The 27357-nt window shown below is 47.2% G+C and overlaps 1 protein-coding gene across 3 annotated transcripts in view; it reads right to left on the reverse strand.

Annotated features, from left to right (window-relative positions):
* CRTC3 (CREB regulated transcription coactivator 3) overlaps positions 1–27357 on the reverse strand; it is a 92586-nt gene that overhangs the window by 55399 nt on the left and 9830 nt on the right. For all 3 annotated transcript variants that reach the window (XM_032836944.1, XM_032836945.1, XM_032836943.1), the window contains exon 2: positions 26853–26951. In XM_032836944.1, the coding sequence (XP_032692835.1) occupies positions 26853–26951 (99 nt within the window). The remainder of the gene's footprint in view (positions 1–26852; positions 26952–27357) is intronic.

Below are 27357 nucleotides of genomic sequence, written 5' to 3' on the forward strand. Positions count from 1 at the left end.
CTGCTTTCCTTTTAGGAACATATCCTACAGACACCTTATAGAAATACTCAAAGACAGGTGTAACAAGAACGCTCCCTGAAGTGTTGCTTCAGTGAAAATGTCTAAATGTCTGAATGTCCCTTAATAAGAAGCTAGTTAGGTAGATAATGGGAGAGCGAGATGAAGGTGTACGATACAGCCAAGGAAAAGAATGTGTTATCTTTACGTACTAATCAGAAAAAATGTCCAAGATGTTCAAGTTCCCTTCCTGAGGTGGAAGTTACTTGATATGGTGTGCTTTCACTGGTGTGAAGAACAAGTACATGTGTATGATATATGCCTGCATTTACACAGGAAACTTCTGGAAGGGTCCTAAAGAAACAGGAGGTACCTCTGGGGATCGCAATTGGGGGAGGATGTGAAGGCAAGGGAAACCTGTACTTTTCATTTTATATGTTTCTGTATTATCTGAGCTTTTGCAACAAATGTGTATTACTTTCATATAAAAATTACTTTGGTGGGGCACTTCGCTGGCTCAGTTGGAAGAGGCTGCAAATCTTGGCCTCAGGATTGTGGGTTTGAGCCACACACTGGCTGTAGAGATTGCTTAGAAATCTTTAAAAAAATTTATTTGGAAGAATAAGTGAGCAAGTGGTCAAGTAAATAAGTATTTTCCAATAGCTTTACATTGTCCCTAAGACAAAGTCTAAATGAGAAAGTAAGGTCCTTCGTGATGTGGTTCCTACTTCAACCTCCAGCCCATTTCTTGCCACCACACCTCGCCCTCAGCTATGCTCCGGTCTCACCCAACTTCCCATTCCTCAGACGGGACAATCTCTCTTGCCTCTCAACTTTGCCAGACACTGCTGCTTTTGCTCAGGTCCCGGCTCAGACGTCTCTTCCTCCAGGAAGCCTTCCCTGGTATGCCCCCCATCCCCCACCACCCCCGGGGCTCAGTCAGGCAGCACTCAGATGCATTCAGCCCAATCTCTGAACTCCTCTACCCCACGTCTGTCACGTGGTCCTTCTCCCAGTGACTTGTAAAGACATCTGCCTCTCCCAATGAAGTTCAACCACACAGTGACCACGCCTGTACGGGTCACAGTCCTATCTCCAGCAGCAAGCGCGATGTCTGACATGTAGCTGGTGTTCAGTAATTACTTGTCAGGTGGGACTTTTACTACAAAGGAAATACAACCACATCGCAGACAGTTGAGGAGTCCAGAAGCGGGAAGGTGGAATTAAGATCCTACCGTTACAACCACAGTGTTCCACCAGGAGTTACGTTCCCTGGCCCTGTTTTCTCATAGCTGTATTCCCAAGCTAGACATTCTGAAAAGGCCCTTGGGACACCATCATTTTGGTTGGAGAACATTTTGCTGCACCCTGTCAGAACATGAGGCTTTCATAAGCCAAAGTAAAGATTACTGTTTTTATAATCAAGTAATGTGTACAGCAGCCCACAGGCATCCCAGGCCCTTTCTCACCACAACCTACCTCTCATCCCTGGGGACTTTCGCTGCGTACTTACTAATTAGTTTACAGCCTAGTGGGCTGTTTTGAAAACTTACTGTTATACCCCCCAAATTATCACCGTAAAGAAGTATTAGAACATTAATGTAACATATGTGTTACTGAAGAAACTGTTAAGAATTTCACCGAGGAAAGAGTAAGAGATCATGCCGACGTGCACACATCCCTTCCCGTCTCCTTATTGAGGCTCTACCCCAAGAAGGTCAAGTTGGAAGACAAAGACACATACGATACAGGTGAATCGTCGGAGCCCTGCCTCATCCCTCCCTACCCCCAGCCTGTACCCCCAGCCCAAGGTTAGAGGTTGGCAAGGGGGATGAGATCCAGGCATGGGATTAGATTCTATGCTTTGCTCATTATTAGATTTTTTCCCTTTTTTCTTTTTCTTAAGCTTCACGAAAAGAAAAAGTAGTCTCAGAGTGGCACCTGTAGAAAGGCCCTGGAGACAAACCAGCTGTGTCCTAGCAGCTGTGTAGAAGCTTCACACGCTCCTGTAATGGCCAGGACATGTGATCCGTATCTCCTTTTCAGTTTTTTGCTCAATGCCTCCTCAGGTAGCTGTAGAGCCTTTACAATCAAAATTTTACACTGTACTGAGCAGGTGTATGATTTCTTTTTTTAAGATTTTATTTATTTATTTGACAGAGATCACAAGTAGGCAGAGAGGCAGGCAGAGAGAGAGAGAGGAGGAAGCAGGCTCCCTGCCAAGCAGAGAGCCCAATGCCAGGCTCGATCCCGGGACCCTGAGATCACGACCTGAGGCGAAGGCAGAGGCTTAACCCACTGAGCCACCCAGGCGCCCCCAGGTGTACGATATTTTACTCAAATCAATGATTTGCAATGAAATATAATCCCGCAACCTTATCAGTCCTCAAGTTTTCTTTTTATGCCCTGGAATAGTTTCTCAGGATAAAGTACCATAAGTAGAACTCATCAAAGAGTAAGAATACCTTAGGGGCGTCTGGGCGGTTCGGTTGGTCGAACATCTGACTCTTGATTTCAGCTTTAGGTCACGATCTCGGGGTCACGAGATGGAACCCCATGTCAGCTCTGTGCTGTGCGTGGAGCCTGCTTGGGATTCTCTCTCCCTCTGCCCCTCCCCCCACTCATGCATGCTCTAAAATAAATAAATCTTAAAAAAAAAGAAAAAGATCTCTATACTCTTCACACTAAATATCTTCACTCTTCCTTCCTTAACTGCTTCCAGAAAGATGTGTACCAGCTGACAGCAAAAGCTAGAATGCAGACAAGAGCACGTTTCATCAGCTCCGAGGATTAACTCAAAATTTTTTTCCTGATTTAATGAGCAAAAAGGTTAAATTGTCACTTGGCTAATAATTAACCTTTACTGGCATCTACAACGTTCCAGGTACCGAACCAGGCCCTTCCTACCGTCATCCCATGGAAGCATCACTACGGCCCTATGAAATGGTCCTATTACCATCCCCATCTTACGCTCCTGAATGCGTAGCTCACAAAGGGTTGGAGAAGGCTTGGAACCCAAGCTGTCTAAACCCTATGGCCATACTCTAGCCGCTCCTGCTTCTGGCATCTCCTTACTGTTCTAATCTGTGTGTCATGGCTTAGAGCGACAACAAACACACTCCCAAAGGTTTCTTTGCTGGGTGGACTTCCTAGCACCTGATTTTTCTGTCCCTGGCAAACACTAACAAGTCCAAAGGCTCAGACATAGCTTGAGAGCTGCCATTTCAGAGCCATGGTTTTGACAATGAGCAAGACAGGGTTTATAGTAAAAGCAGATGAATGAATGAATGAATAAAGAGAAGAACGTTCGCAGTAACTACACAGCCAAGTCTCGGGGCCTTCACAGCCCGTCTCTCCCGAGCAGCTGGGATGGGGAGCTCCTCGGGCTTAAAGGCCAGGTGCAGAAAGGACAGAACCAAAGAGGACGGTCGAGTGCCCAATCCCCTGGGCAGCTTCAGAAGTTCTACAGAACTATTCCCACTTGGGTCTCGTATGTGAGGGCAAGAGAGCAGCTGGTACCAGCCCTAATGACGTCCTGGGGCTAACAAATGAAGAAATCAGGAAATGATTTCTTTTTTTCTTCAAGAAACACGCTGGTTGAATTTCCTCAACAGGTTTCAACTTCTGCATTCAGAGAAAATAGTTCTGTTTTAGTAATTCAACAAAAGAACAACAACAAAAACAACCAAAGAACCTGCCAGAAGGATAGCTAGGAGTTACAAGCGTGGACTCCAGAATCAAAGAGCCTGGACTTGAAATCTGCCTCTAGTCTGGGTGTGTTATCTAAGGAAGTTGCTTAATCCTTCTTAGCCTCCACCGCATCCCCCACAGATAGAGACAGTAACTGCCTAGCTCTGGGAGCACCAGCAAAATTACATAATGTGGACAAAGCACTGAGCCACAGTACCTCATGCCAATTCAGTACATTTTCACCAACAGTGGGAGTGGAAGTAGCAGCAGCACTTACACTAATAGAGGTAACCCTGTCTGGAGGGAGGGAAGAAAGAAGGGAGGGAAGAAGAAAGGAAGGAAGGAAGAAGTGAGTAAATTTCCTTTCCCACTGTGTTCAGAAACAAAGCACAAATATGTTGGCCCAATGGTAGGAAGTGGTTGAAAATCTCCACACGAAGTGAGCAGATTTTGATCCTAGCACCAGCCACTTACTATACTAGCAGAGTAACATTAAACTAATTACCTAATTTTTCTTGCTTTCAATTTTCTGACCTATAAAGCGAGAGTATTACATCAAAAGAGCTACGGGGTCTATTCTGGTCCTAAGAATTCTAACTCATCTGCCAGAGCAAGTAGTCCTGGAAAGATCTCTGTTCCAAATTAGAGCCGTCCATTACTGGCAGAAGCCCAGGCGAGACTGTTTTGCTTCCCATAAATGTTCCCCCTTTAATATTCTCTCTGCTTTGTTTCGAATTACATTTTAACTTACAAGCTGCTTCAAACCTTTTAAATGATAGCGCTAACTTAATTAATTCTAAATTAATGCCCAAAACTACTTAGAGACTGAACAGGCACAGACTAGTTGAAAGCATCTCTTGGGCAATTTCATGAAGGACAAGATGGCAGATGGGAGATACCGGGAAGACAACACAATCTCTAATTCAGCATCGGGTCCCCGAGCTCTTGAGGCCACAGGCATCCGGGCAGCCTCCGTGGAGGACGAGTCACGACCTGTGTGGCTGTGTCTGCTCTGGCAGACAGCCCCCCACCGGCTCTAATGTTTTGGACCCCCATCAGCCCGCTCCTTCCTTGGCTAACCGATCCCCTTCCTCTACCCTGGCTTTAGCCTCCCAGGGCTGGCCTGCCCTGATCACGTTCCAGGGTGAAAATCCTAGTTCGGGGTGGCGGGGGGTGGGGAGACTAATCTAAGGAGAGACTTCCTCAATAGGCTAGGGCTGAAAGGAGGATTAAAGTAGCAAAAAGCTGTCTCAGGTAGCTGAGGGAGTGAACAGAGTAGAAGCTAAAAGGAACCAAACAAGGGTCACACTGAACTGGGCATCTGAGGGCCCCTGGAGACCAGAAAGAGGCAGCTCTCCAGGCTGAGAAAAAGGAAGACGACGACACTTTTCCTAACTGAAAATGAATCGGTTCTGTGTGTCTCTATTTGTTTCATGTGCAAAATACGAGCAAAAGCCTGGGAAAGATAAATCTGGGTTTGATTCCTGACTCTGTCACTGAACTTTTGCGTGACCTTGGGCACATGACTGTGAAAGCAGCAGTGAAGGGGGGTAGTACTTGCGTCGGAGGGCTCCGTGAGGACAGGATGAGGCCGGAGCTCTGACTGTACTCTTCTCCCTTCCGCTGTGGCACTAACGGCCGTCTCTGGGGAGGGGTTTTCCCCAGCACCCCAGCAAACCAGCATGAAAGCAGGTGGTTACCGTGGTGACGGCCCCCCAGAGAGGCTGCAGGAGAAAATGCACCGGAGAGCAGAGCGCTTTCTGCACTCACGTCCAGAGAGGCTGGGGTTAGAGACGGAGAAGGGCTCAGGCGGTCATTAGCTAGCTGTTGTCCAGGCAGCCAATTTCCATACCCGGGGAGTTCCTGGAGGCACAGACTGTTGCCTTTGAACAGGGAAACCACTTTGGTATCTGGCTTCAAGGCCTGTGTAGAATCTTCCACAGATGTTATCATGACTCCTGGAAAATGTCCAAAGTAATCATAAACAAGCAAAAGCTTCATTTTAAAGTTTAAAGTATGAAAACTGGCTGTTTCATAACACAGGGACCGATTCTGACTCCCAACTATTGTGAAACTGCAGGGAACAGGGACAAAACTTTGGCGGGTTCCATGGCCAAAAAAATGTGAGAACTTGAAAGTTCAGTTAGAGACGGCCGTGGCTCTACACGCAGTGCTTCTCCCTCTCTTTTATGACTTGGCAGTCCAAGGATGGACTGGGAAAGAAAGAGGGGAGGGCTGCTTCACATTAATAAGACTTGAACTGCATGGGAGTCAAAGGGCGAGGGAATCCAGGGCCCTGGGCTGGGTCCTGGTGCTGGCTCGGTTGTCTGCCAGCCCTGTCCGCTCTCTGGGCATTCCTTCCGCCTCTCCCCAAAGCTGCACAGGATCAGGGCATCGGCACACAGCCCGGCTGACCCCAGGACAGGCCCAGAAAGAATTTCAGTGAAAGTGGTTTCATCTAGTCAGCGAAGATCGAGTAGGATGTAACCAGCCTGTCTGGAGGAGAAGAAGCTTCATAAAAATAGCTAAAGCTTCGGTCTCTAGCCCCGAGGGGGTACCTGCAATGAAAGAGAGGACGGGGTGCCTGGGGATGTGCAGTCGGGTGGGCAGCTGAGTCTTGGCTTCCACTCGGGAGGTGGTCTCAGGTTCTGGGGTAGAGCCCCACATCGGGCTCCACGATCCGCAAGGAGTCTGCTTGGGATTCTCTCTCCCTCTGCCCCTCCCCCTGCAGTCTCTCTCTCTCTCAAATCCTAAAAAAGAGAGAGAGAGAGAGAGCAGTGGTGTCAACCATCTGTTGAATCAAACTGGAAGGCGGGGAGGCCCAGCTGCGGGTATTTCACTCCGCGGGAGGAGAGCACAGCGGCCGCTGCACGGCATTTACTGAGCAGTAACTGTGTGCTGGGCGCGGTTCTAAGGTTACACATGGATCAAATCATTTATTCCTCACACCAACTTTCTAGTAGGTCCTATGGAGCAGCCCCGTCTCAGAGGAGTGGGCGGAGGCACGGAGAGGTTAAGGATTGTGTCGAAGGTCCGGACGCTGGTTAGTGGTGAGACGAGGAACCAGGTCCCTGGCGGGACTCCTGATCACCGTGTTGCGACACCGCAGCACAGCATGAAAACTGGGTTTACTCTGACTCGCTGGGGGCGCAGGTTGTAGAGACGCAGGGAAGAGACTTCCCGAAGCTGCGTTTTCAGAGCAGGGACTGGGTATAGCGTCTAAGGTTTGCGAGGGACCCGTGTGGCTGAGCTCCCAGGTGGCTGACAGGACAGTTCTCGGCCGAGACTTTCCCACAGACTCATGCTCAAACTGGAGCACAGGTGACTGTCAAGGTGCTTCCAGGATTCAGACTCAAACCAGACCCGCGTGGCGGGCAGGCGGGCTGTGGGCGCTGCGCCCGCTCCCCTCGGCTGCGACAACCAGCCCTGTGGGGCGCTTCAGGGCTTCTGTCACAGAGCTGTGGGGAGCCTCTCAGGCTTGGAGCAGATAAGCTGGACGCCCGGTTTCTGGGGCTGCCTGTGCGGCTCACCCCACAGGAGATGTCCGAGGAATCTGTCAGCTGCCCTGTTCGTGCTGCGTCGTTGCATGAGGCTGGGGTGAGCTGAGAGCAAACTGCCCGCAGAGAAGACAACGTATGCCTGACCATCGGGAGCCAAGCCCACAAATTCCAGAACTCTTTTGAAATTCCTGATTATGTGGCCAAAGTCTGGGAAACGTTTGGGTCTACTTGACTCTAACAAAACACATTCTCTTTCAAGAATCTGCTAAAACCGAAGCGGAAAGCCACCGTCAGTGACGCAGACCGAAAGCCAGGATGGAGGGCTGCTGTCCCAGCTGAGAGAAGAGCCCACAGAGTTCTAGCACCCAGTAAATACCTGTTGAATGAGTGACCTGTATTCCCACTGACCTGACCAGTCACGAACACTGGGCTTCTAACCATACGAATAAAGGAAGACTCCAAAAACATCAGAAGACAGATGCTAGTGTGGGAGAAACTCTTTGTAACACACAGGACCACCTGTACCTCTAACACTCAAAGAACTCCTGCCACTTGAAAAGAAAGAGAGAGAGAGAGAAGAGAGAAGAGTGAGAAGCTTATGGACAGGAAATGGCCAGAAGAAATGTGAACGGCCAATAAACGTGAACAAAATATCAACCTCTGAACCATGATCAAGAAAATAATGATATGAAAATATGAAAATCACAGAGCCACGATCTCACACAGTCTTACCAAAGAGATAGAATCACTGCCCATATTTCATAACTGAACTTAAGCCTGAAGAGGTTTTAACTCAAACAATAGTTGCCAGTCTCTTAACTCTAATAACAAAGTGTGTGTTTGTTCCAACGTGCTGCCCTCTCCGAATATTTGTGTCACAGCTTGGATCCTATTAGTCAAGTCGCTTAACCTAAGACTCGGTTTCCTCACTGGCAAAATGGGAATCCCAGAAGGACCATCACCCGAGCGTGCTGGGAGGGCTGGATGAGAAAACGCGCGCCCAGTGCGTGGGGCAGGGGTGCCCCCTGCACCCCACAGACACTCAGTGAACTCGGACCCTGGCCGGGCGTCATGCCAGGCTTTGGAAAACAAGGCAGTGAACCCAAGTGCCCTTGCCCGCAGCGAGCTTGCTTTCTAACGCAGTCTAACAAGGACACAGAACATAAGCAAGATAAAGTAGCAGAAACGTACAGTATGACTGGAGGAGCCTGTTCCTGGCGGAGAGATCCTAGGGGCGGCTCAAGGAGCAGAGAAAATGGGGAGTGTGGCTGGAGCGGAGCGAGGGAGGCAGGAGCTAGACAGATGAGTCGTGGGAAAGAGTGGAGAGGGAATCGGCCCTTCCCGGGCAGCACTGCACTTTGTGCTCTGAGAGGAGAAGCCGTCGGAGGGCTCTGAAAAGATGAGTGATATGGTGTGGCTCCTGTTTTAAACAGGTCACTTGGATGGCAGTGTTGAGGATAACTGGAAGGGACAAGGACAGAAGCCAGGAGGGCATTCGGGAGGTTCTCTGCAGGAATCTGGGGCAGAGATGATGGGGGCTCGGACCGAGGTAGTCAGAGTCGGGATAGATTTTTAATGTAGCACTGAGAATTTGCTGAAGGCTCAGATGTGGGACGGGGCACGCCAGGGGAGCGTTAAGAATGTCTCCAAGGTTTTGGCCCGAGTCACTGAAGAATGGAGTTGCCATGTGCTGAGATAAGTGTCCAGAACAGAGCCTTCCTGACTGCAGGCCCCGCAGAACAATGAGCGATCTGGGGCACTCTGGAATCCCGTCAGAGAGGCAAAATCAGGAAAGTGCATCGGTCACTGTGTTTGAGGGCAGGACTTCAGTCCCTGGGAGGGAAGCTGATAAAAAACACGGCACTGGGATACGAACAGGTTACCATGGGATTCTGGCACCCAGGAACCAGACAAGAGTCCAGTTATCAGAGCCGAGGCACAAGGCCAACATGGTGACTTGAAGCCAAATTACAGAGTGTGAGGCGGCCTCAGGCCCTCGGCCTCAGATGGGGCTGGGTTCTAGAGACGGGCGACAGGCTGGTTCGTCAGGGGTCAAGTGGTCGCGGAGCCTGGGAAAGGAGGCTAGCACAGAAGCCAGGAACCAGACAGACCTCACTCTATCCCCACCCACAGTCACATCATCTGGTGACGTCGGTGCATTACAGACCGATTCTAGGCCTTTAGAACGGGCAGGCCACAAGGCCAGTCACTCCGTGAGAGGTCCAGGCGTGCCAACACCCCACGAGGAGGCCCCATTTTGCGTGTATCTGAGATCCTCATGGGAAGGAGGAAAAGGCAGGTGGGGGGGGGGAGGAGTCAGGAGTCAGGGGTGCTAGTTTCCCAGAGGACAACAGAACAAAAGAAAGAAGTGTTCTGGGGGCCAGCTGGGAGGCATCCATAGCTACCGCCACCTCCCTGTCCCTGAAAGGAGAGAAAGCAACCTCAAGGAGCAACAGCTCAGACAACGGGGTGAGGGGGAGCTGCTCTCAGACTGCGGTGTGGAGGGCTGGTGGGATAGCTGTTTCGCTCAGAAGTGCAAGGTTAAGCAGATTAACATGTGATTGGCCCAAGAGAGGTCTCTTCTGCTAAGCTTGTTCTCAGACTCCTAGACATGGATGAAATCATTTTCCCCACACTCTCTTCCCTAGCTGGAGGACAAGAAATCTTCCCCCAAATACAGAGAACTTTGTTTCAAAATTAAAGCAAGTAAGGGGACAATATCTATAGCAGCTCACTGTCTGATGATTTCATCTGAGTATTTATTTTCCTATTTTCTTATAAAGATACATATTAACCATCTCATAATTCATTATAAAGAGAAGAATTTCTTCAGGCGGCACTATAAATGAAATTGCACTTACTTTCCAGAAACGACAGGTTCACACAGACTACCAAGCAATTAGTCACGCAGACTTTTGTAAATATTCACTCTCGTTAATATGTAAACATCTGTATCAACCCCTGGTTTGCTCTTGGGTCACACTTCTCTGACAGAGATGTTCTCTGAATATTTGTACATCATAAATTAGCAGCCATTTTGGTTTTCACAGAAGTTCTCCATATTAAAGAAAGAACTCGGTTTCCAAAGCCATGTATGAGCTACTGCAGAGAACCACGAAGCCCTGGGGAACAGGTGCCAGGCAGCCTGAGTCACTCATGGCCAAGGGACCGAACTGTACACACACCAGCCGCAAGGCCTGTGTGATTAATTCTGTGCTTCAGTAAATATGCAAACGACTTTATGTCATGAACTTTGGAGTCATTCTCGAATAGTCGACACCTGGAATGCTCCATGTGCAAAGGCCCTGCATCTCTTATGGTTAAGGTAATGAAAATCCGAGTGAAACTAAGCAATTCTGTAGGTCAGATTATCTGTGCCAAAAGGCCACGAAGCCACATGTATTAATAACCTTACAAATATTTCTCCTCTTAAAAAGAGAACACAGATATTTCTACTCTTTGGCTAGAGAATTCTGCCTATGGAAATCTGTGATCAGAAATACAGATGACTCATACACCAAGGGGTTATTACATTGCTCTTAGTAAAGAAAAACTGTCATCAACCAAAATGTCCAACATATGGGGAAGTGGTTATAAATCATATATGAAACATCTTGCTATTAAAATTATATTTATAGGGGTGCCTGGGTGGCTCAGTCTGTTAAGTGTCCAACTCATGATCTCAGCTCGGGTCACAATCTCAGGGTCCTGACGTCGAGCCCCACGTTGGGCTCTGTGCTCAGTGTGCAGTCTGTTTGAAGTTATCTCTCTTCCTCTCCCTCTGCCCCTCCCGCCTTCTTCCTTTCAAAGAAACAAACAAACAAACAAAAAAACAAACAAATCCTTAAAAAAAAGTAAAATAGGGCGCCTGGGTGGCTCAGTTGGTTGAGCGACTGCCTTCGGCTCAGGTCATGGTCCTGGAGTCCCGGGATCGAGTCCCTCATTGGGCTCCCAGCTCCATAGGGAGTCTGCTTCTCCCTCTGACCTTCTCCCTTCTCATGCTCTTTCACTCTCTCTCTCTCAAATAAATAAATAAAATCTTTAAAAAAAATAAAATTCTGCTTGTACAATATTTTAATAACATAGGGAAATAATGATTATATAACGGCTGAAATGAAAAAGAAAGCCCAATAGGGCAGAAATAGAGAATATTACCTATACATAAGCTGCATGAAAATTTTTTTAAAAATATAATTTTTTATGTTCCTTTTTAAATTTTACATATTTTCCAAATTGTACAGAGTGAGCATGTATTACTTTTATAATGAACAACAAAGAATTATGGAATAATTACTTTTCCTGAATGTCAAAGTCTAAAAATGGAAGCTGACGGAACAGGTTTTCACCTGCAGTTCTTGCATCTACAACCTGTCGCCCATCAAGCTTAGTTGTAAGCCTCTTAAATGGACGTTTTCTCAATAACCCTCATAAACCCAATAATATCTCGTTCATAACAGGCACTCAATCAATATTAATTAATGAAGAATAAGTCAGGGCAAGTTACAGGAGCTGTTTACTATAGTGAAAAATGACTTCAGCAGTCAAACACGCCTTCTCCTCGCGTGGACGTACTTCTGGAGGGGCCGCCGCCTGGCAGGCAGTGGGGGAGGGGGGCGAGCAGGTGGGCCACGCAGAAGAGCGTGGATGCGGGAGTGGGGGTTGTGCCCTCCGTGGCAGAAAGCACCTCACTCCACCACCAGCGAGTCTCTAACACGTTCTCTGCCCCCACACGGGACACTCAACGTTCTGATGTTGGACCCGTGTACTCACCGGTGTCCCCGGGCTGTGCCCACCCCGGGGGGCGCAGGCCTGCTTTCTACAGATGCTCTGCACTTCCCCAAATAGGGCTGAACAGCAGTAATGTTACGGTGGGGATAACTCTGTCCCAGCTCTTTTTTTTTTTTTTTTTAAGATTTATTTAATTATTTGAGAGAGCGAGTGAGCACATATGTGTACCCGGGAGGAGGGGAGGGAGGGAGAGAATCCCAAGCAGACGCCACGCTGAGCGTGAGCCCAGCTGACAGATGGCTCCCACCTCCCTGAGACCGCCACCTGAGCCCAAACCAGGAGTCCCACGCTTAACCGGCTCTGCCACTCAGGAGCCCCTCTCGTGACTTTTTAAAAATACATTTTACCCATTAAAAAAGGACAAATTAACCTACGACACAACTTGCCGTGGAGGGCACTGTCCCCGCTGAGCCACCACAGTCACGAGAGGGACGTGGGGGCCGGCACCTGCTGCTCCCGGCGGGGCACGGGGCCTCCCTCGTGATGTCTGTGGACCTTATTCATGCCCCTTCTCAGAGGCTGGCAGGCTTGAGCAGCACGCCCAGCTGCTGGGTGGAGCGGCCAGATCTCAAGCCCCGGGTACAGGAGTGTCTGCAGAGGGGACTACGGTGGGGGGGAGGGTGTGTGTGCAACAATCCTTAGAGGGAGAGACCCCCACCGCGCTCCCCCGGGCCCGGCTCTGCTCAAAGAGTGTTAGACACACTAACTCATTTACTCCTCACAACAAAACTCCAATCTTAGCATGACCACTATGACTCCCCGCACAGCTGAAAACAGGTGAGGGGAGACCTTAAGGGACTGGCCAGAGGTCGCAGAGCTGGAAGCGGCAGAGGCCAGATTTGAATTCAGAGTCTGATCTTCTAGCCAGTGAGCCTCGAGGCCTCTGTATTACCCTAAAGCTTTAATTTGGAAAATCAAACTTATGCTGGTGCTTAGTCCTCTTCACCCGAAAGACAGACTTCGCAGAGTTCCCAGCTCTTGCAACTTTCCTGGCATTAAAACTTTATATTAACGGAATATAGGTCAGCTCCAAAAGCACTATTTGGCGTAGCCATGCTGTCCCTGACCCTCCAGTGCATGAATAATTGGGAGCACGTGAAAGGCGGAATGAATGTGGCAATATTCCAGTCCCCATGCTCGCGTTCCCATGGACGCAGATGTTCCTAATTCGGTGTGTGGGGCCGATGTTTTCCTGCCCCTTGTACGATTTCAAAGACCTTCATTCCCGACTGCTAGAGATTCATGAGTTGTCTACTTTGCTCTTTCATTTCCTAAGTCTTCTACCCAACAGGTGAGGTAACAGGTGAGGTAAAAACAGAGGGGGAAAGTACTACCCAAATCTGTATTAAAAATACGACTATTGGGGTGCCTGGGTGGCTCCGCCAGTTGAGCACTGGACTCTTGATCTCAGGTCAGGTCTCGATCTCAGGGTCGTGAGTTCAGGCCCTGTGTTGGGTCCACACTGGGCGTGGAACCTACTTTAAAAAAAAAAAAAAAAGACTACCATATTCTTGGTCACAGTTCCTATTTTGGGACAGATGCGCATTCCAAAGCTATTACATAAGCCCCTTTCTGTGCGTCTCACGATTCCCTCAAGCAGAAGAGGCGAACATGTGGCTGGAAGTCAAAGCTGAATCAGTGAGCAAGTCAAACACAGAGAGAGAAACAAAAGAAAAAAGAAAGAAAAAAAGTCACAGTTCCAAAGTGCACGTGGATTAGGAAGTACAGACTCCGAAGCATAATTTGGGGACGAGGTCAGAAAAGTGTCATTCTCTGAAAAAGAAACTAAGACATAACATAAAATAGCTATTAGTAATCAGTGAAAATCTTTCCCTAAAACGTGCTAAGATAACGTGAGAATGTCTTCCACATCCCCTGCAGGAGGTCACTGCCCGATCTCATTGTATCTACTAGTATTTGGATAAAAGGCTATTGTTTCATGCTGGCAGAGAGCATGCTGTACCCAAGTGCAGGGCTGGTGAAGGTTTACGACCTTGGGAACAAAATTCCCTCTCTCTTCTAACTTCTGAGCAGATGACAACGCCATGGAAGCCAGGAGCTGTGACGAATGAGCACACGCAAACAGGGCTTAGTTAGCGGCTTGGGAAGGAATCAGTTACTCTGCATCCTCGCTTCACCTGCTCTGGTTCCCACAGCTCCTGCTCAGTGCCTCCGTGTCTCCCATCCCCTCCACTTCCCCTACAGGTAACTATCACTGTTCTTACTTTACACGGAACAGATGGGCCGTGAAAGACAGAAGAGGGGCCCAGGCTCGCCGAGTGAAACAGCAGGGCCAGGACGCAGGCTGGGGCAGCGGGACCCCCGAGACCCTGCCTTACACCACAGCCTCCTCCTGCGCAGCACCCGGCAGAGCAGAGGCCTGGGGCCAGTGCAGCCAAAACTCCAGGGGGACAAAAGAACCGATGAGGGGCGCTCAGGAAACATGAAGCGGTGGGGGCTGAAGGCAGAGACAGAGAGAACATCTGAAGAACACCAGACGGCACAGGAGGCAGCTTTGAGACCTCTGTGGAGACTTGGGAGCTCACCGCTTGGGGACAGCTGGATGCGGGCCAGCAAACCTCAGGACGTGAACCTGGCGGTGTTTTGCGAGGACGAACTGGGCCGCCGTGTTCTGGCTTCATGGCTTCTGTCTCCCACGCCTCGGGCAGAAGGGTCAGATTTCTGCCACCACAGCAGGCGCTTAAGAAATGGGCGCTAAATTGATTTATGATTTACCTATCGGTCAGTTAATGAGAAGCAAAAAAGAAGAGTAGTGAGTTCTCTTAGAGGAGGGAGCAGAACATAAAGCCGTCTCCGGGTCGGTCTGTTCATTTAGATGAACACCTACTCGTGTGTGTGTGTGTGCGCGTGTGTGTGCACGTGTGTGCACATGTGTGTGCACGCGTGTGTGTTTAAAGATGAGCCCGTCCACACAGGCTTTCAGGTTAACTGCCACCTTTCACTGTGAGACATCCTGCCCACTAGAGATTTGATTCTGCAAAGCATCCTCTTTTGAAACACATGCGCTACAGAGGAGGCAAAATTTTTTTTAAGATTTTATTTATTTGAGAGGGAGACAGAGAACAAGTCGGGGGAGGGGCAAAGGGAGCGGGAGAAGCAGACTCCCCGCTGAGCTGGGAGCCCAACAGGTATGGGATTGACCCCACGATGTGACCTGAACTGAAGGCAGACGCTTTACTGAGCCACCCAGGTGCCCTGCAAAAATTTTTTGTATGAAATTTAATCAACATGTTCTTCTTATCATCCAAATGAGCACTTTAGCCAGGACACAGGAATCGGACTGGCTGAGGAAGGAAAGAAGGGAAGGGGAGATGGTTTTCAAGCACCAGCCAGGACAGGAAGGGAAGCCTGGGCCAGTTGGGGCTGAGACTGGGGACAAGAGCTGGGCACGAGAACGCTCCCTGGCTGGCTCGGCACGGCCCACGACCGTAGCCACCAGCCATATGTGGCTACTAAGCACCTGAAATGGGGCCTGTGTGACAGAGAAACTGAATTCTGAATTGTATTTCATCTAAATTAATTTAAATGTAAATAGTCACATATGGCTAGTGACTACCATACCTGGAGAGTGTAGTCATGGGGGTACAGGAGAAGGAAATAAAAAGAGTGCAGATAGGGCACCTGGGTGGCTCAGTCGGTCAAGTGTCTGCCTTCGGCTCAGGCCATGATCCCAGGGTCCTGGGATCAAGCCCCACGTCGGGCTCCCTGCACAGCAGAGTCTGCTTCTCCCTTTTCATCTGCCTGCCACTACCCCTGCTTGTGTGCTCACTCTCTCTAAGACAAGTAAATAAAATCTTAAAAAAAAAAACAAAACAAAGGGATGCCTGGGTGGCTCAGTTGGTTAAGCCACTGCCTTCCGCTCAGGATCCAGTCCAGTATCGGGCTCCTTGCTTGGCGGGAGGTCTGCTTCTCTCTCCACCTCTGCCTGCCACTTTGCCTACTTGTGCCCATGCTTGCACGTGCTCATGCGCGTGCTCTCTCTCTCTCTCTCTCTCTCTGATAAATAAATAAATAAATAAATAAAATCTTAAAACAAAAAAGAACACAGACAAAAATGAGTAGAAAGTGGTAAATACAACCTTCCTACTTCAAAAGTGTTTCTAAGCAGCATTTGTGTTAGCAACTGTTGGTGGCTTCGGCCACAGCTTCCGAAGCCCTGCTGCTTTTCTTCTGCATTCATTAAGTCCTTAGAACAAGGACTCACTGTCATTATCACCATAAGGTTCAGAGAATTCTGTGATTTGCCTAAGAGGACTCAGCAGGAGGGTGGTCTGCAGCCCCTCCAGAGCCGCCTGGATGGCATCAAGGAGCCTCAGCTCTTGCTTTCGGGCAGGTGGACTGCCAGATGCACAGGTGTGCGGGTCACCTTGTCGTCTCGCCCCACGCCTCTGTGGGGCTATTCCAGGAGAGTCGTCTGCTCCTGTCTCACTGCAGAGCTTCTCGCCTGCTCGGAACGTACCTGCTGCGGCCGGGAGTGTTCTCGGTGCCGTGGGGACACAGCCCTCCGTGGCTCGCCAGCCTGCTTCAAGCCCTCACAGCCTACCGTTCGGGGACAGGAGCCAGCAGAGCTCTGAGCGGGGAGCCCTGGCTGCAGGAAGTGGAGGTGTTTCAGATTGTGCACGCCGATACCTGCATGCTACTTACAATATTACTCTGAAATTCAAAGAGCAGCTCTCAAGATCTGGCTTTCGCAGATACATCCAGGATGGGGGCAGGGGCACCTGCTTGGCTCAGTCGGCTAAGCATCCGACTCTCGCTTGCAGCTCAGGCCAGGATGTCCCGGGATCCAGCCCCACATCAGGGTCCGTGCTCAAGCGCGTGAGGGGTCTGCTTGAGATTGTCACTCCCTCGCTGTCTGCCCCTCCCCCAGCCCCTCACACTCTCTCTCTCTCTCTCAAATAAATGATTTTTTAATGAAGATTTTAATTATTTCTATGACACAGAGAGTGAGCACGAGTAGGCAGAGTGGCAGGCAGAGGGAGAAGGAGAAGCAGACTCCCTACTGAGCAGGGAGCCTGATGTGGGGCTTGATCCCAGGACCCTGGGATCACGACCCAAGCCAAAGGCAGACACTTAACCAACTAAGCCACCCAGTAGCCCCTAAAATAAATAATTTAAAAAAAATATATATATATGTACAGGACTGGATTTTCTGCTTGAGGACAGAGGAGGTATCAAAAGCTGCTAAAAGGCTGTTTGAGGATTAAGGGAGAAAAGGCAAAGATTTCAGATAACTCCCTTTCTGCCTGGCCAACCTTGTACTAAGTTACTGAAACACTGTCCACAATTTTCTTTGGATGCCTTTTACAGATTCAGAAAACCAGGCATAGGAAGATAAGGAAAGTTATTTTTTTATATTTAATAAAAACTTATAAATAAATGTAAATCATCTTAGGCTAACAATTCTTCACGTGGGATCAAAATACATGCAAATACGAATGTAATATGTTTGAAATTATCCCTAAGAAAAACTTTAAGAAAGTGAATGAGGGGCTCCTGGGTGGCTCAGTTGGTCAAACAGCCAGCACTTGATTTCAGCTCAGGTCACGATCTCAGGGTCCTGGAACTGAGCCCTGAGAAGAGCTCTGTGCTCAGCGGGGAACCTGCCTGAGAATCTCTCTCCCTCTCCCCACCCACCCCTCCTCCCACTTGTACTGTCTCTAAAAATAAATAAATACATCTTTAAATATAAATATGTAAAAACAAAACAAATAAAATCTTTAAAAAAAGAAAATGAATGAGACCAGGTGCACATGTGTCTATATTTTTCTCAGGTGGGACTCACAGCTTCCATCAGATTTTCAAGGTAAAGGTTACCTTTTAGCTCTTTATAGTCTCTCAGGCTTTATGGATTCTTTTCGTACAGTTCTTGTAAGTTTCTTAAGTAAAACAAATGTTTTCTACATATATACATATATATTGTTAAGCTATTACAAATGTGACCTTTTTTTCCCTTTACGTATTCTAACTTGCCATTGACAACATATCTAATAATTTTTTAAAGGATTTAAATGTTTGATTAGTTGATTTTTTAAATAATGGATTATAATTTTGTCAATTTTCTTTGAATTCAATTTCTCATTTTTAATTTACCGATAATTTCTTTGGCCTAGTGCACAATTTATACACACACATACACACACACACACACACACACACACACCATAAATAAATAAATAGTAAAAACAACCCAATGTCCAATGATTGGGGGCAGTTAAACTAAGGGACATCCGTGATAGAATATTCTTAAGTCACCAGAAATTATACTTTTGAAGACCACTTGAACATATGGGAAAATGTTTACGATGTAAAAAAACAAGATATGAAATCATACATATAGTAAATATGATGCTGATTTTCTTAAAAATATTTGTGGTCCTGGTAGAAACTACTGAAAGAAAAGAGCCAAAGGGACGCCTGGGTGGCCCTGTCAGTTAACCGTCTGCCTTCTGCTCAGGTTATGACCCCAGGGTCCTGGGACTGAGCCCTGTGATCAGGTTCCCTGCTCAGCAGGGAGTCTGCTTCTCCCTCTCCTTCGGCCCCTCCCCTTGCTTGGCCTGCCTCTCTCTCTCTCTCTCTCATCTCTCAAAAAATGGATAAAATCTTAAGAAAGAGAGAGAGGGAAAAAAAAGGCGGGGCTGGGGGTAGAGAAAAGAGCCAAAATGGGAACAGGGATATTACCTGTTTTCTGTGGATCTGGCAACTGTCTGGCATGATTCGAGTTTCATGTGCTGAAGCAACATAGAAATCTCTCTCTTTTTTTTTTTTTTTAAGATTTTCTTTATTTATTTGAGAGAGAGAGATAGAGAGCATGAGAGGGGAAAAGGTCAGAGGGAGAAGCAGACTCCCCATGGAGCTGGGAGCCCGATGCGGACTCAATCCTGGGACTCTGGGATCCTGACCTGAGTTGAAGGCGGTCGCTTAACCAACTGGGCCTCCCAGGTGCTCAGAAATAAATCTTGAAATGCAAAATGTCCTAGAAAAATGAGGAGACTGGCCCCTGGCACTAAGAGTCCCAGAGGGTTTTTGTGAAAATTAAGTAATCTATGCAGAGAGTGTCATGAAGCGTCTGGCTCACAGCACCTGCTCAATAAATGCTGTTATCCACGGTACTTTCGGATTAATGCTACCATAATGTTTTCCATTTACTGGAATTTGACTCATAGATCTTTTGCCAATCTTTCTTCTTCTTCTTCTTCTTTTTTTTTTAAGAATCTTATAAAAATTTGGAGGGAAAGCCATAAAAATTGAACTAGGAACCAGACTTGATTTTTAAGTTCTGGTTTTCTCCCATACCTACTGCGCAGACTCCAGGTCTCATTATCTGCTCTGACGCTGGTTGCCAGCAGGCCTCGAGAAAATCACTGGCCTGGACCTGGTCCTCCCCGCCTCTACTGCTGTGCAACATGGCTTTCTCCCTTTGGCTACCAGACTGTCCCCTAAATCAGTTAGAACTTAGAATCCCTCAGTTATAAACAAGATGACGCAATTTTGTTAAAATGCAGTCATCAGAAATATAAAAAGTGCCATTAGAGTTAGCGATCGGATTCAAAAGGACAAGGTAGGTCGCGTGGAGGATCTGAAGAGTTAGAACCACACCCAGATAGCCCTACACAGACAGCAGCCCTCTGTCCCTCTCTCTGTAGCGGCCACACAACCAGCAGGTGCCTGAGCTCTCAGGCAGGCTGGGACATGCCGCAGAACAGTCCACTCTCCCCCGTGTCCCTGAAGACACAGACCTAGCTTTCAGAGAAGATAATGCCATTTCCTCCTCTCTGTCTTCAATGTACACATGCTGGGCCCTGCCTAGAGACAGGAGGGCTGTAACCCTAGCCACCCCTGACTGATGACCCACCCCTCATGGAGGATTATCAGAAGGCAGCCTGAAAAGCTTGCTTTGGCTTACTCATCTGATAAGGCCCTGCTCTCTGTGCAAGTGCCCAATGGGTGAGAGGAGAAGAATGTGCTTTGAGATCCTCCATTAGGATAGAAAATTGATCTTGAACCAATATTAAAACAGTACTGTGGTTACCAAACTAATGTTGTAGTAAAGATCAAGTAAAATAACAAGATGTGAAAGTATTTGGTAAACTCCGAAGGGATCCATAAACCTAAGAGGAAGAGGACTGTGTTTAAATAAAAAATTACAGGCAACTTCCCTTGAATCCCAATTCCTACCACGTTTATGGATTGGGAGACTCATTATTACCGAGACGTCAATTCTCCCCAACCCGATCTACGGATTCCACACCACCCCACCTAGAATCCCAGCAGGCTTTCTTCATAGAAATCAGCAAGCTGGTTCTACAATTGTGTGGATAAGTAAAGGAACTAGAGCCACACAACTTCAAAAAGAACCAAGTTGGAGGACTCTCACTCCCTGATTCCAAGCCTTCCCATAAAGGGACAGCACTCAAGATAGTTTGGTGTTAGTAGGATCTCATTTATATATGGAACCTTGGGCGGGGGGAGATAGATGAAATGGGTAAAGGGGGCTAAGGGATATAAATTTCTAGTTATAAAATAAAAAAGTCGTGAGAATATAATGTAAAAGCATGGTGACTATACTTAATAAATGGTATTGCCTACTTGAAGGTTGCTAAGAGAGTAGATCTTAAAAACTTCTTATTACAAGAAAAACAGTTTTTTGGTAACTGTGACAAAAGTTAACTAGTCTTCTTGTGGTGATCATTTTGCAATAGATACAGATATTGAATCATTATATTTCATGGCCGCCTGAAACAAATATATCGTTATATGTCAATTATACCTCAACTTCCTAAAAATGTGTGGTATTAGGGACACCAGGCTGGCTCAGTCGGTGAAGCATGCAACTCTTGATCTCAGGGCTGTGGGTTCAAGCCCCACGTTGGGTGTAGAGATTACTGAAAAATAAAATCTTTTTCAGGCAGATAGATAACAAGTGTGGTATTAGCAAAACGAGAGACCTGGAGATCAGTGGAACGGAAGATGGAGTCCAAAACCAGATCCACACATACATGGTCAGCTGACTCTGAACAAAGGTGAGAAGGCAATTCAATAGGAAAGAAAAGTCTTCTCATATATGGCGCTGGCACAATTTAACCCCCATATGCAAAGAAAATGGTCCTCAACCCGTACTTTGCATGACATAAAAAAAAGTGAACTTGAAATTATCTAAGTGTACCACCTAAAACTATAAAACTTCCCAAAGAACACACAGGAAAAACTTCTTTGTGACCTTGAGTTACGCAAATAACTTCTAGATAAGACGTGAAAGGCACAAATCATAAAGTACAAAATTGATCAACTGGGCCTCACTGAAGTTAAAAACATCTGCTCTTCAAGACTTTGTTGAGAAAATGAGAAGATAAGCCACAGACAGGGAGAAAATATCTTGCAAAATACATATCTGATAAAGAAATGTCATCTAGGGCACCTGGGTGGCTCAGTCCGTTGGGCGCCCGACTCTTGATTTCAGCTCAGATTTCACGATCTCAGGGTCACGAGATAGAGCCCTGCCTCGGGCTCCGCACTGGAGCCTGCAGAAGATTCTCTCGCCCTCTACCCCTCCCCTACAACCATGGCGCTGCGCGTGTACGTGCATGCTCACTGTCTAAGAAAAAAGAAAATGAAAAGAAAAGGAAAGGCATCCAAAAAATATGAAGAACTCTCACAACATAACAGGAAAATGAACAACTCATTTAAAACACTGGGCAAAAGCTCTGAACAGACGTCTCACCGGAGAAGAGAGGAGGTAATAATCACACAGGAAGATGTCCAACATCATTAGACATTAGGGAAACGCCAATGAAAACCATAATAAGACAGCATGACACGTGCACCGGAACAGAAATCTTTTAAACTGAGCCACCACCGCCTCGCACCCATTCGGACGACTACTATGAAACCAACAGACACACAGAAGATGACAGGTGCTGGCGAGGATGGGCACGAACCCGAGCCCTCGCGCACCGCTGTGGGGAGCGGACGGCGGCACAGACACAGTGTCAAACAGTACGGCCGGTACTCGAATATTTAAAGTAGGGTGACCGTATGACCCAGCAACGCCACTTCTAAGCACACACCCGAAGAACGGAAAGCTGGATCTCTAGATGTTTCCACACCTGCGTCTGTAGCGGCATCATTCACAAGAGCCAGGTGGAGCCGACCGGGGATCCGTGATGGGTGAAAGGACAAAATGTGGTCTATACATTCCGTGGAATACTCTTCGTCTTAAACGAGAAGGAAATCCTGCCACGTTCCATAATATGGATGGGTCTTGCGGCCCTGACGCGAAGTGAAACGAGCCAGTCTCGAGAAGACAAGCAGCGCATGAGCCCACTTACGTGCAGTGCCTAGAGTCATCAGCTCACAGACGCAGAACGCACAGCTGTGGCCATGGGGCCACGGGGGAGGAGGGCATCAGGAGTTGTTGTCCAAAGGGTACAGAGTTTCAGTTTTGTAAGATGGAAGAGTTGCATAACACTGTGAATATACTTAACACCACTGAACTATAAGCTTACAAATGGTTAAGATGGTAAATATTATGTTACGTTATTTTGCCACAGTTAAAAATGGGGCACCTGGGTGGCTCAGTGGGTTAAAGCCTCTGCCTTTGGCTCAGGTCATGGTCCCAGGGTCCTGGGATCAAGCCCCGTATCGGGCTCTTCGCTCGTCGGGGAGCCTGCTTCCTCCTCTCTCTCTCTGCCTGCCTCTCTGCCTACTTGTGATCTCTGTCTGTCAAATAAATAAATAAATCTTAAAACAAAACAAAACAAAACAAAACCCTGAAATACTGGGATATGAAGAGCCGTGCAGAATCACTGGAACTTTCTATACTGCTGGTGCGGAGGTTAAACAGTACAGACGCATCGTAAAACAACCGGCAGTTTCTCGTAAAGTTAAAGATACGCACGTGATCCAGCCATTTCACTACTAAGTATTTACACAAAAACCATACAAGAGTGGCTTTATCACGACTGCCAAAGCGTGGAAACAATCCAAATGCCCATCAACTGATGAACGGGTAAAGAAATGACTGTACCCCCCACTACAGAGCACTACTCAGCAATAAAAAAGAATAAACCACAGATAAATGTGCTCGATGCAGCGAGCCCCCAGCCCCTGGCCCCCAGCACCTGTGACTGGGATCTTATTTAGAAACAGAATCTGGACAGAGGTAATCAGCTTAAGAGGAGGTCATACGGGATTAGCGGGGGCCCTCGACCTAAGGACTGGTGGCTTTCAGGGACAAGACGGGGAGAGCTCTGGACACAGAAACACAGGAGAGAAGGTCCTGCTGAATGGAGGCAGAGGCTGGAGGGAGGGAGCCACAAGCCTGGGGCGCCGAGGACTGGCAACAACCAACAGAAGCTAGGGAGAGGCAAGGAAGGGTTCTTCCCTAGAGCCTCCAGATGGCACCGTCCTACCGACACCTGGATCTCAGCCTTCCAGCCTCAGGACAGAGAGAACGAATTTCTGCAGTTGTAAGCCTGTTAGTTTATGGCACTTTGCTAGGGCAGCTTTAGGAAACGAACACATGCAGCAACCCCAAGGCCTCTCAGATGCGATATACTAACGAAGGAAGATCTCCAAAGAATACACACTTACGATTCCCTTTATAGGGCGCACTGGAGTAGGCCAAGCTGCAGATCAGTGGTTTCCAGAGCCTGGAGGTGGGGGGTGGAGGAAGATTACAAAGGGACATACAGGAACTTCAGGACGGGGATGACGGAACTGTTCTGTATCTTGACTATGGCAGTGATTATACAACATAGAAGTGTACCCCTAAGAAAGGTCATCTGAGGGGCACATCTGACTCTTGATTTTGGCTCAGGTCCTGGGGTCGAGACCCTCATCAGGCTCCACACTCAGCAGGGGTCTCTGCTGGAGATTCTCCGCCCCTCTGCCCCTCCCCTGCTCATGTGTAGGAGGTGCGCACCCTCTCTCTCTTTCTCTGCCCCCCAACAATAAATACATAAGTAAATCTTTAAACAAAAATGTCAGTTGTCTTGTTGGTAAATTATACCTCAAAAAAGTTTACTTAAAAAAAAAAAGCAAAGATAATATGAGCACCAAAATCACAATACTAGTTCCAGATTATAACCCACTGAATAAAATCAGAAGCCACAAAACCTGATAGACAGAAATAAATATAAGGATGCATGAAAGTCTGATGAGGGTCAGGATGGAGTATCTCCTCACAGAACAGCTGTTAGCTACAAAGGGGACGAGTGTCTTCAACATGAAGAGGCCTGACACACACCAGTAACCAATAGAAGTGAGCACCACTGGTAACAGGACAAAAGAAAGTCATCCACTTACGGGGACACAACAGCGTCATTCTGTGCTCTTCCTGCCAAAGACACAAATCTGAATCAAATCATGAAGAAGCATCAGACAAACCCCAACTGAGGGATATTCTACAAAATGCCCGATTGGTGCTCTTCAAAAGTGGCAGATGTAGTGAACAGAAGGGCCATCTGTACTCCAATGTTCACAGCAGCAATGGCCCCAGTCACCAAACCATGGAAAGAGCTGAGATGCCCTTCAACAGACGAATGGATAAAGAAAATGTGGTCCATATACACTATGGAATATTACGCAGCCACCAAAAAGGATGAATACCCAACTTTTGTATCAACATGGACAGGACTAGAGGAGATTATGCTGAGTGAAATAAGTCAGGCAGAGAAAGTCAATTATCATACGGTTTCTGTTACTTGTGGAGCATAAGGAATAACACGGAGGACATTAGGAGGAGAGGAGAAGGGAGTTGGGGGAAATCGGAGGCGGAGACAAACCATGAGAGACTGTGGACTCTGAGAAACAAACTGAGGGTTTTGGAGGGGAGAGGGATGGGGGAATGGGTGAGCCTGTTGATGGGTATTAAGGAGGGTACGTATTGCATAGAGCACTGGGTGTGGTGCATAAACAATGAATCTTGGAACACTGAAAAAAATAAAATAAAATAAGTGGCTAAGGTCATAAAAGTCAGAAATAATTTCTTTAATGTCAAAAGACTGAAAAACCGTTTTAGACTGAAGGAGACTACGGACAGTAAACACAGGTGATTCTGAACTGGATCCTTTTGGGGCAGAAGACGGCAGTGGGCACACGGTGAAACCACACACGAACGCCCATGGCTCAGATGGTAATAACATTCCACTGTTAACCTCCTGATTTTGATGGCTCTGTTTGGGTTATGAAGGACAACGTTGTTGCTTGTAGGAAAATACACAGTGAAATATTTGGAGGTGAAAGAGCGGCACGTTAGCAACTTATTTTCTCAAGGGGGGAAAAAGTTATTTGTACTGAACTTTCAATTTTTCTGTAAGTTTGTGATTGTTTCAAAGCAAAAAAAAAAAAAAGTATTCAGGGGCGCCTGAGTGGCTCAGTTGGTTAAGCGTCTGCCTTCAGCTCTGGTCATGATCTCAGGGTCCTAGGATCAAGGCCCGCATCAGGCTCCCTGCTCAGCAAGGAGTCTGCTTCTTTCTCTCCTCCTGTTGGTGCTCATGCTCTTTCTCAAATAAATAAATAAAATCTTTAAAAAAAAAAAAAGGAGGTAAAAAAAAAAACAAAGTATTCATAGAAAGAATCCTGGGAAGGTCAAGGGCTATTAGTTCATTCTATCCCCACTCCCCACTGCAACAGGACAGGGGCAGGATAGTAAGTTCTACCTACAGTCCTCTGAAGTTGACTACCAAGTACCACAAAGTCAGGATCTCAAACACAACACATGCTGGCAGTGTTCGGTTTTCAGAAGCATGAAATGCAGCATAAAGCAGAGACCTGCTTTATCTGGATACTGAATGATCCGATAGGCCAATGCAGAAGATCATCTGGTCTACCGAGGAAGGGCTCTGATACTGGCAGCCGCACGGTGAGATTCCAACATCAACGTAGGAAAGACAAGATCCAATGTAACAGGTATAAGAATGTTCATATTTTCCCTTTTCTAATAACCATTATATTTAAGAGCCCCTGTTAGCTCTCTCAAATGGAAGTCTCTATTTTAAATAATACTTTTGCTTTATGGGACCATCATCAAACAAGTGAACCCAGCTTTTACAGCAAAGAAAGAAGACAGTGCTTTTAGCATGGACAGCCATCCAAATAAACCAACTTATACCTTGTCTTGAAGTTCCCAACCTCAACACCAAATCTTCAATTGCTTAATTAGAACTATGAGAGGCACCTTATTTTTCAGAGACTGGGTTGTCTAATTTGGATCTTAACAACAATATCCTATACCATTGTCTGAAATATCGATTCCATGTTATTTTGAACAAAGTCCTTCAATGATACAAACGATTAAGGTACTAACCTAAATGCAAGAGGCCACGTATCCAAGCCTTAGATCTGCACTGTCCAATATGGTAGAGACCGACACATGAAGGTACTGAAATAAGATTGGTCTCAACCGCGACGAGCTCTAAGTGTACAATGTGCACCAGATTTCAGGCTTAGTACAAGTTTCAAAAAGAACGCGAAATACCGCATTTGTGTTTGTTATACTGATTATACAATGAACTGATAATATTCTGGATCTACAGGGATAAATAATAACTTAAATTATTTGAATAATATTAAAATCAACTGCACCTGTTTCTTCGTCTTTACTCTGGCTACTAGAGAATTCTGATTACATACGTGACTCACGGTATATTTCTCCTGGACAGTGCCGCCCTAGCCGGCCCGTGAGGTACACTAGGTCAAGATGTAGAAACTAGGAGACGGAATGATGGGCTTTCCCAGAAGAACTCCGAACGGTACTTAGGCCCAGTTTACCCTTCAAGATCCCATCTTTCTGAGGACAACGGCTGCCTATCCTTCCACACTCAACTGGGCCTGGAGAGAGAATTCTGGAGGTACCTGGAACTCCGCGGTGCTGCCCCGAAGCTGGCTCACGTTCGGTAAGGACCCGCCGTGGTACTGTGTGAGACGCAGCTGCTGAAGCTTCTGAAACTGGACCTGGAAACAAAGAGATTTCCAGACGGTTGAGAGATGACAGCAAAGATCTGAGGGAGGCACTGAAGTATGGGTACTTTGTAGCAAAACGGTTCAGGAGTGAAAGTCTTGGTTTCAGTTTCTTTTCTACCAAAAACCTACAGGTTTCCGGTGCCTTCTGATTTGTGACTGACTAGTCTATTTTTGGAAAGAATTTACCCATGTTCCAAATGTCCCAGGCGCGGTGACAGTGAGGTCTTTGCAAGGTCTCTGGGTGTGCGTGTATAGGTGGGCACAACCTCTAACAGCAGTAAAAGAGTCTCTTAAAGGAAAACTAAGCCATTCTCTATGACACTAACACAGGAACCGCGCTCCCTTCCGTGGTGCCCGTCCAGTCTCCGCTCACACGTGTGTGTAACACCTGCAGGAC

Source organism: Lontra canadensis, unplaced genomic scaffold, assembly GCF_010015895.1.
Source record: "Lontra canadensis isolate GAN:19392208 unplaced genomic scaffold, GSC_riverotter_1.0 scaffold94, whole genome shotgun sequence".
Taxonomy (NCBI): Eukaryota; Metazoa; Chordata; class Mammalia; order Carnivora; family Mustelidae; genus Lontra; species Lontra canadensis.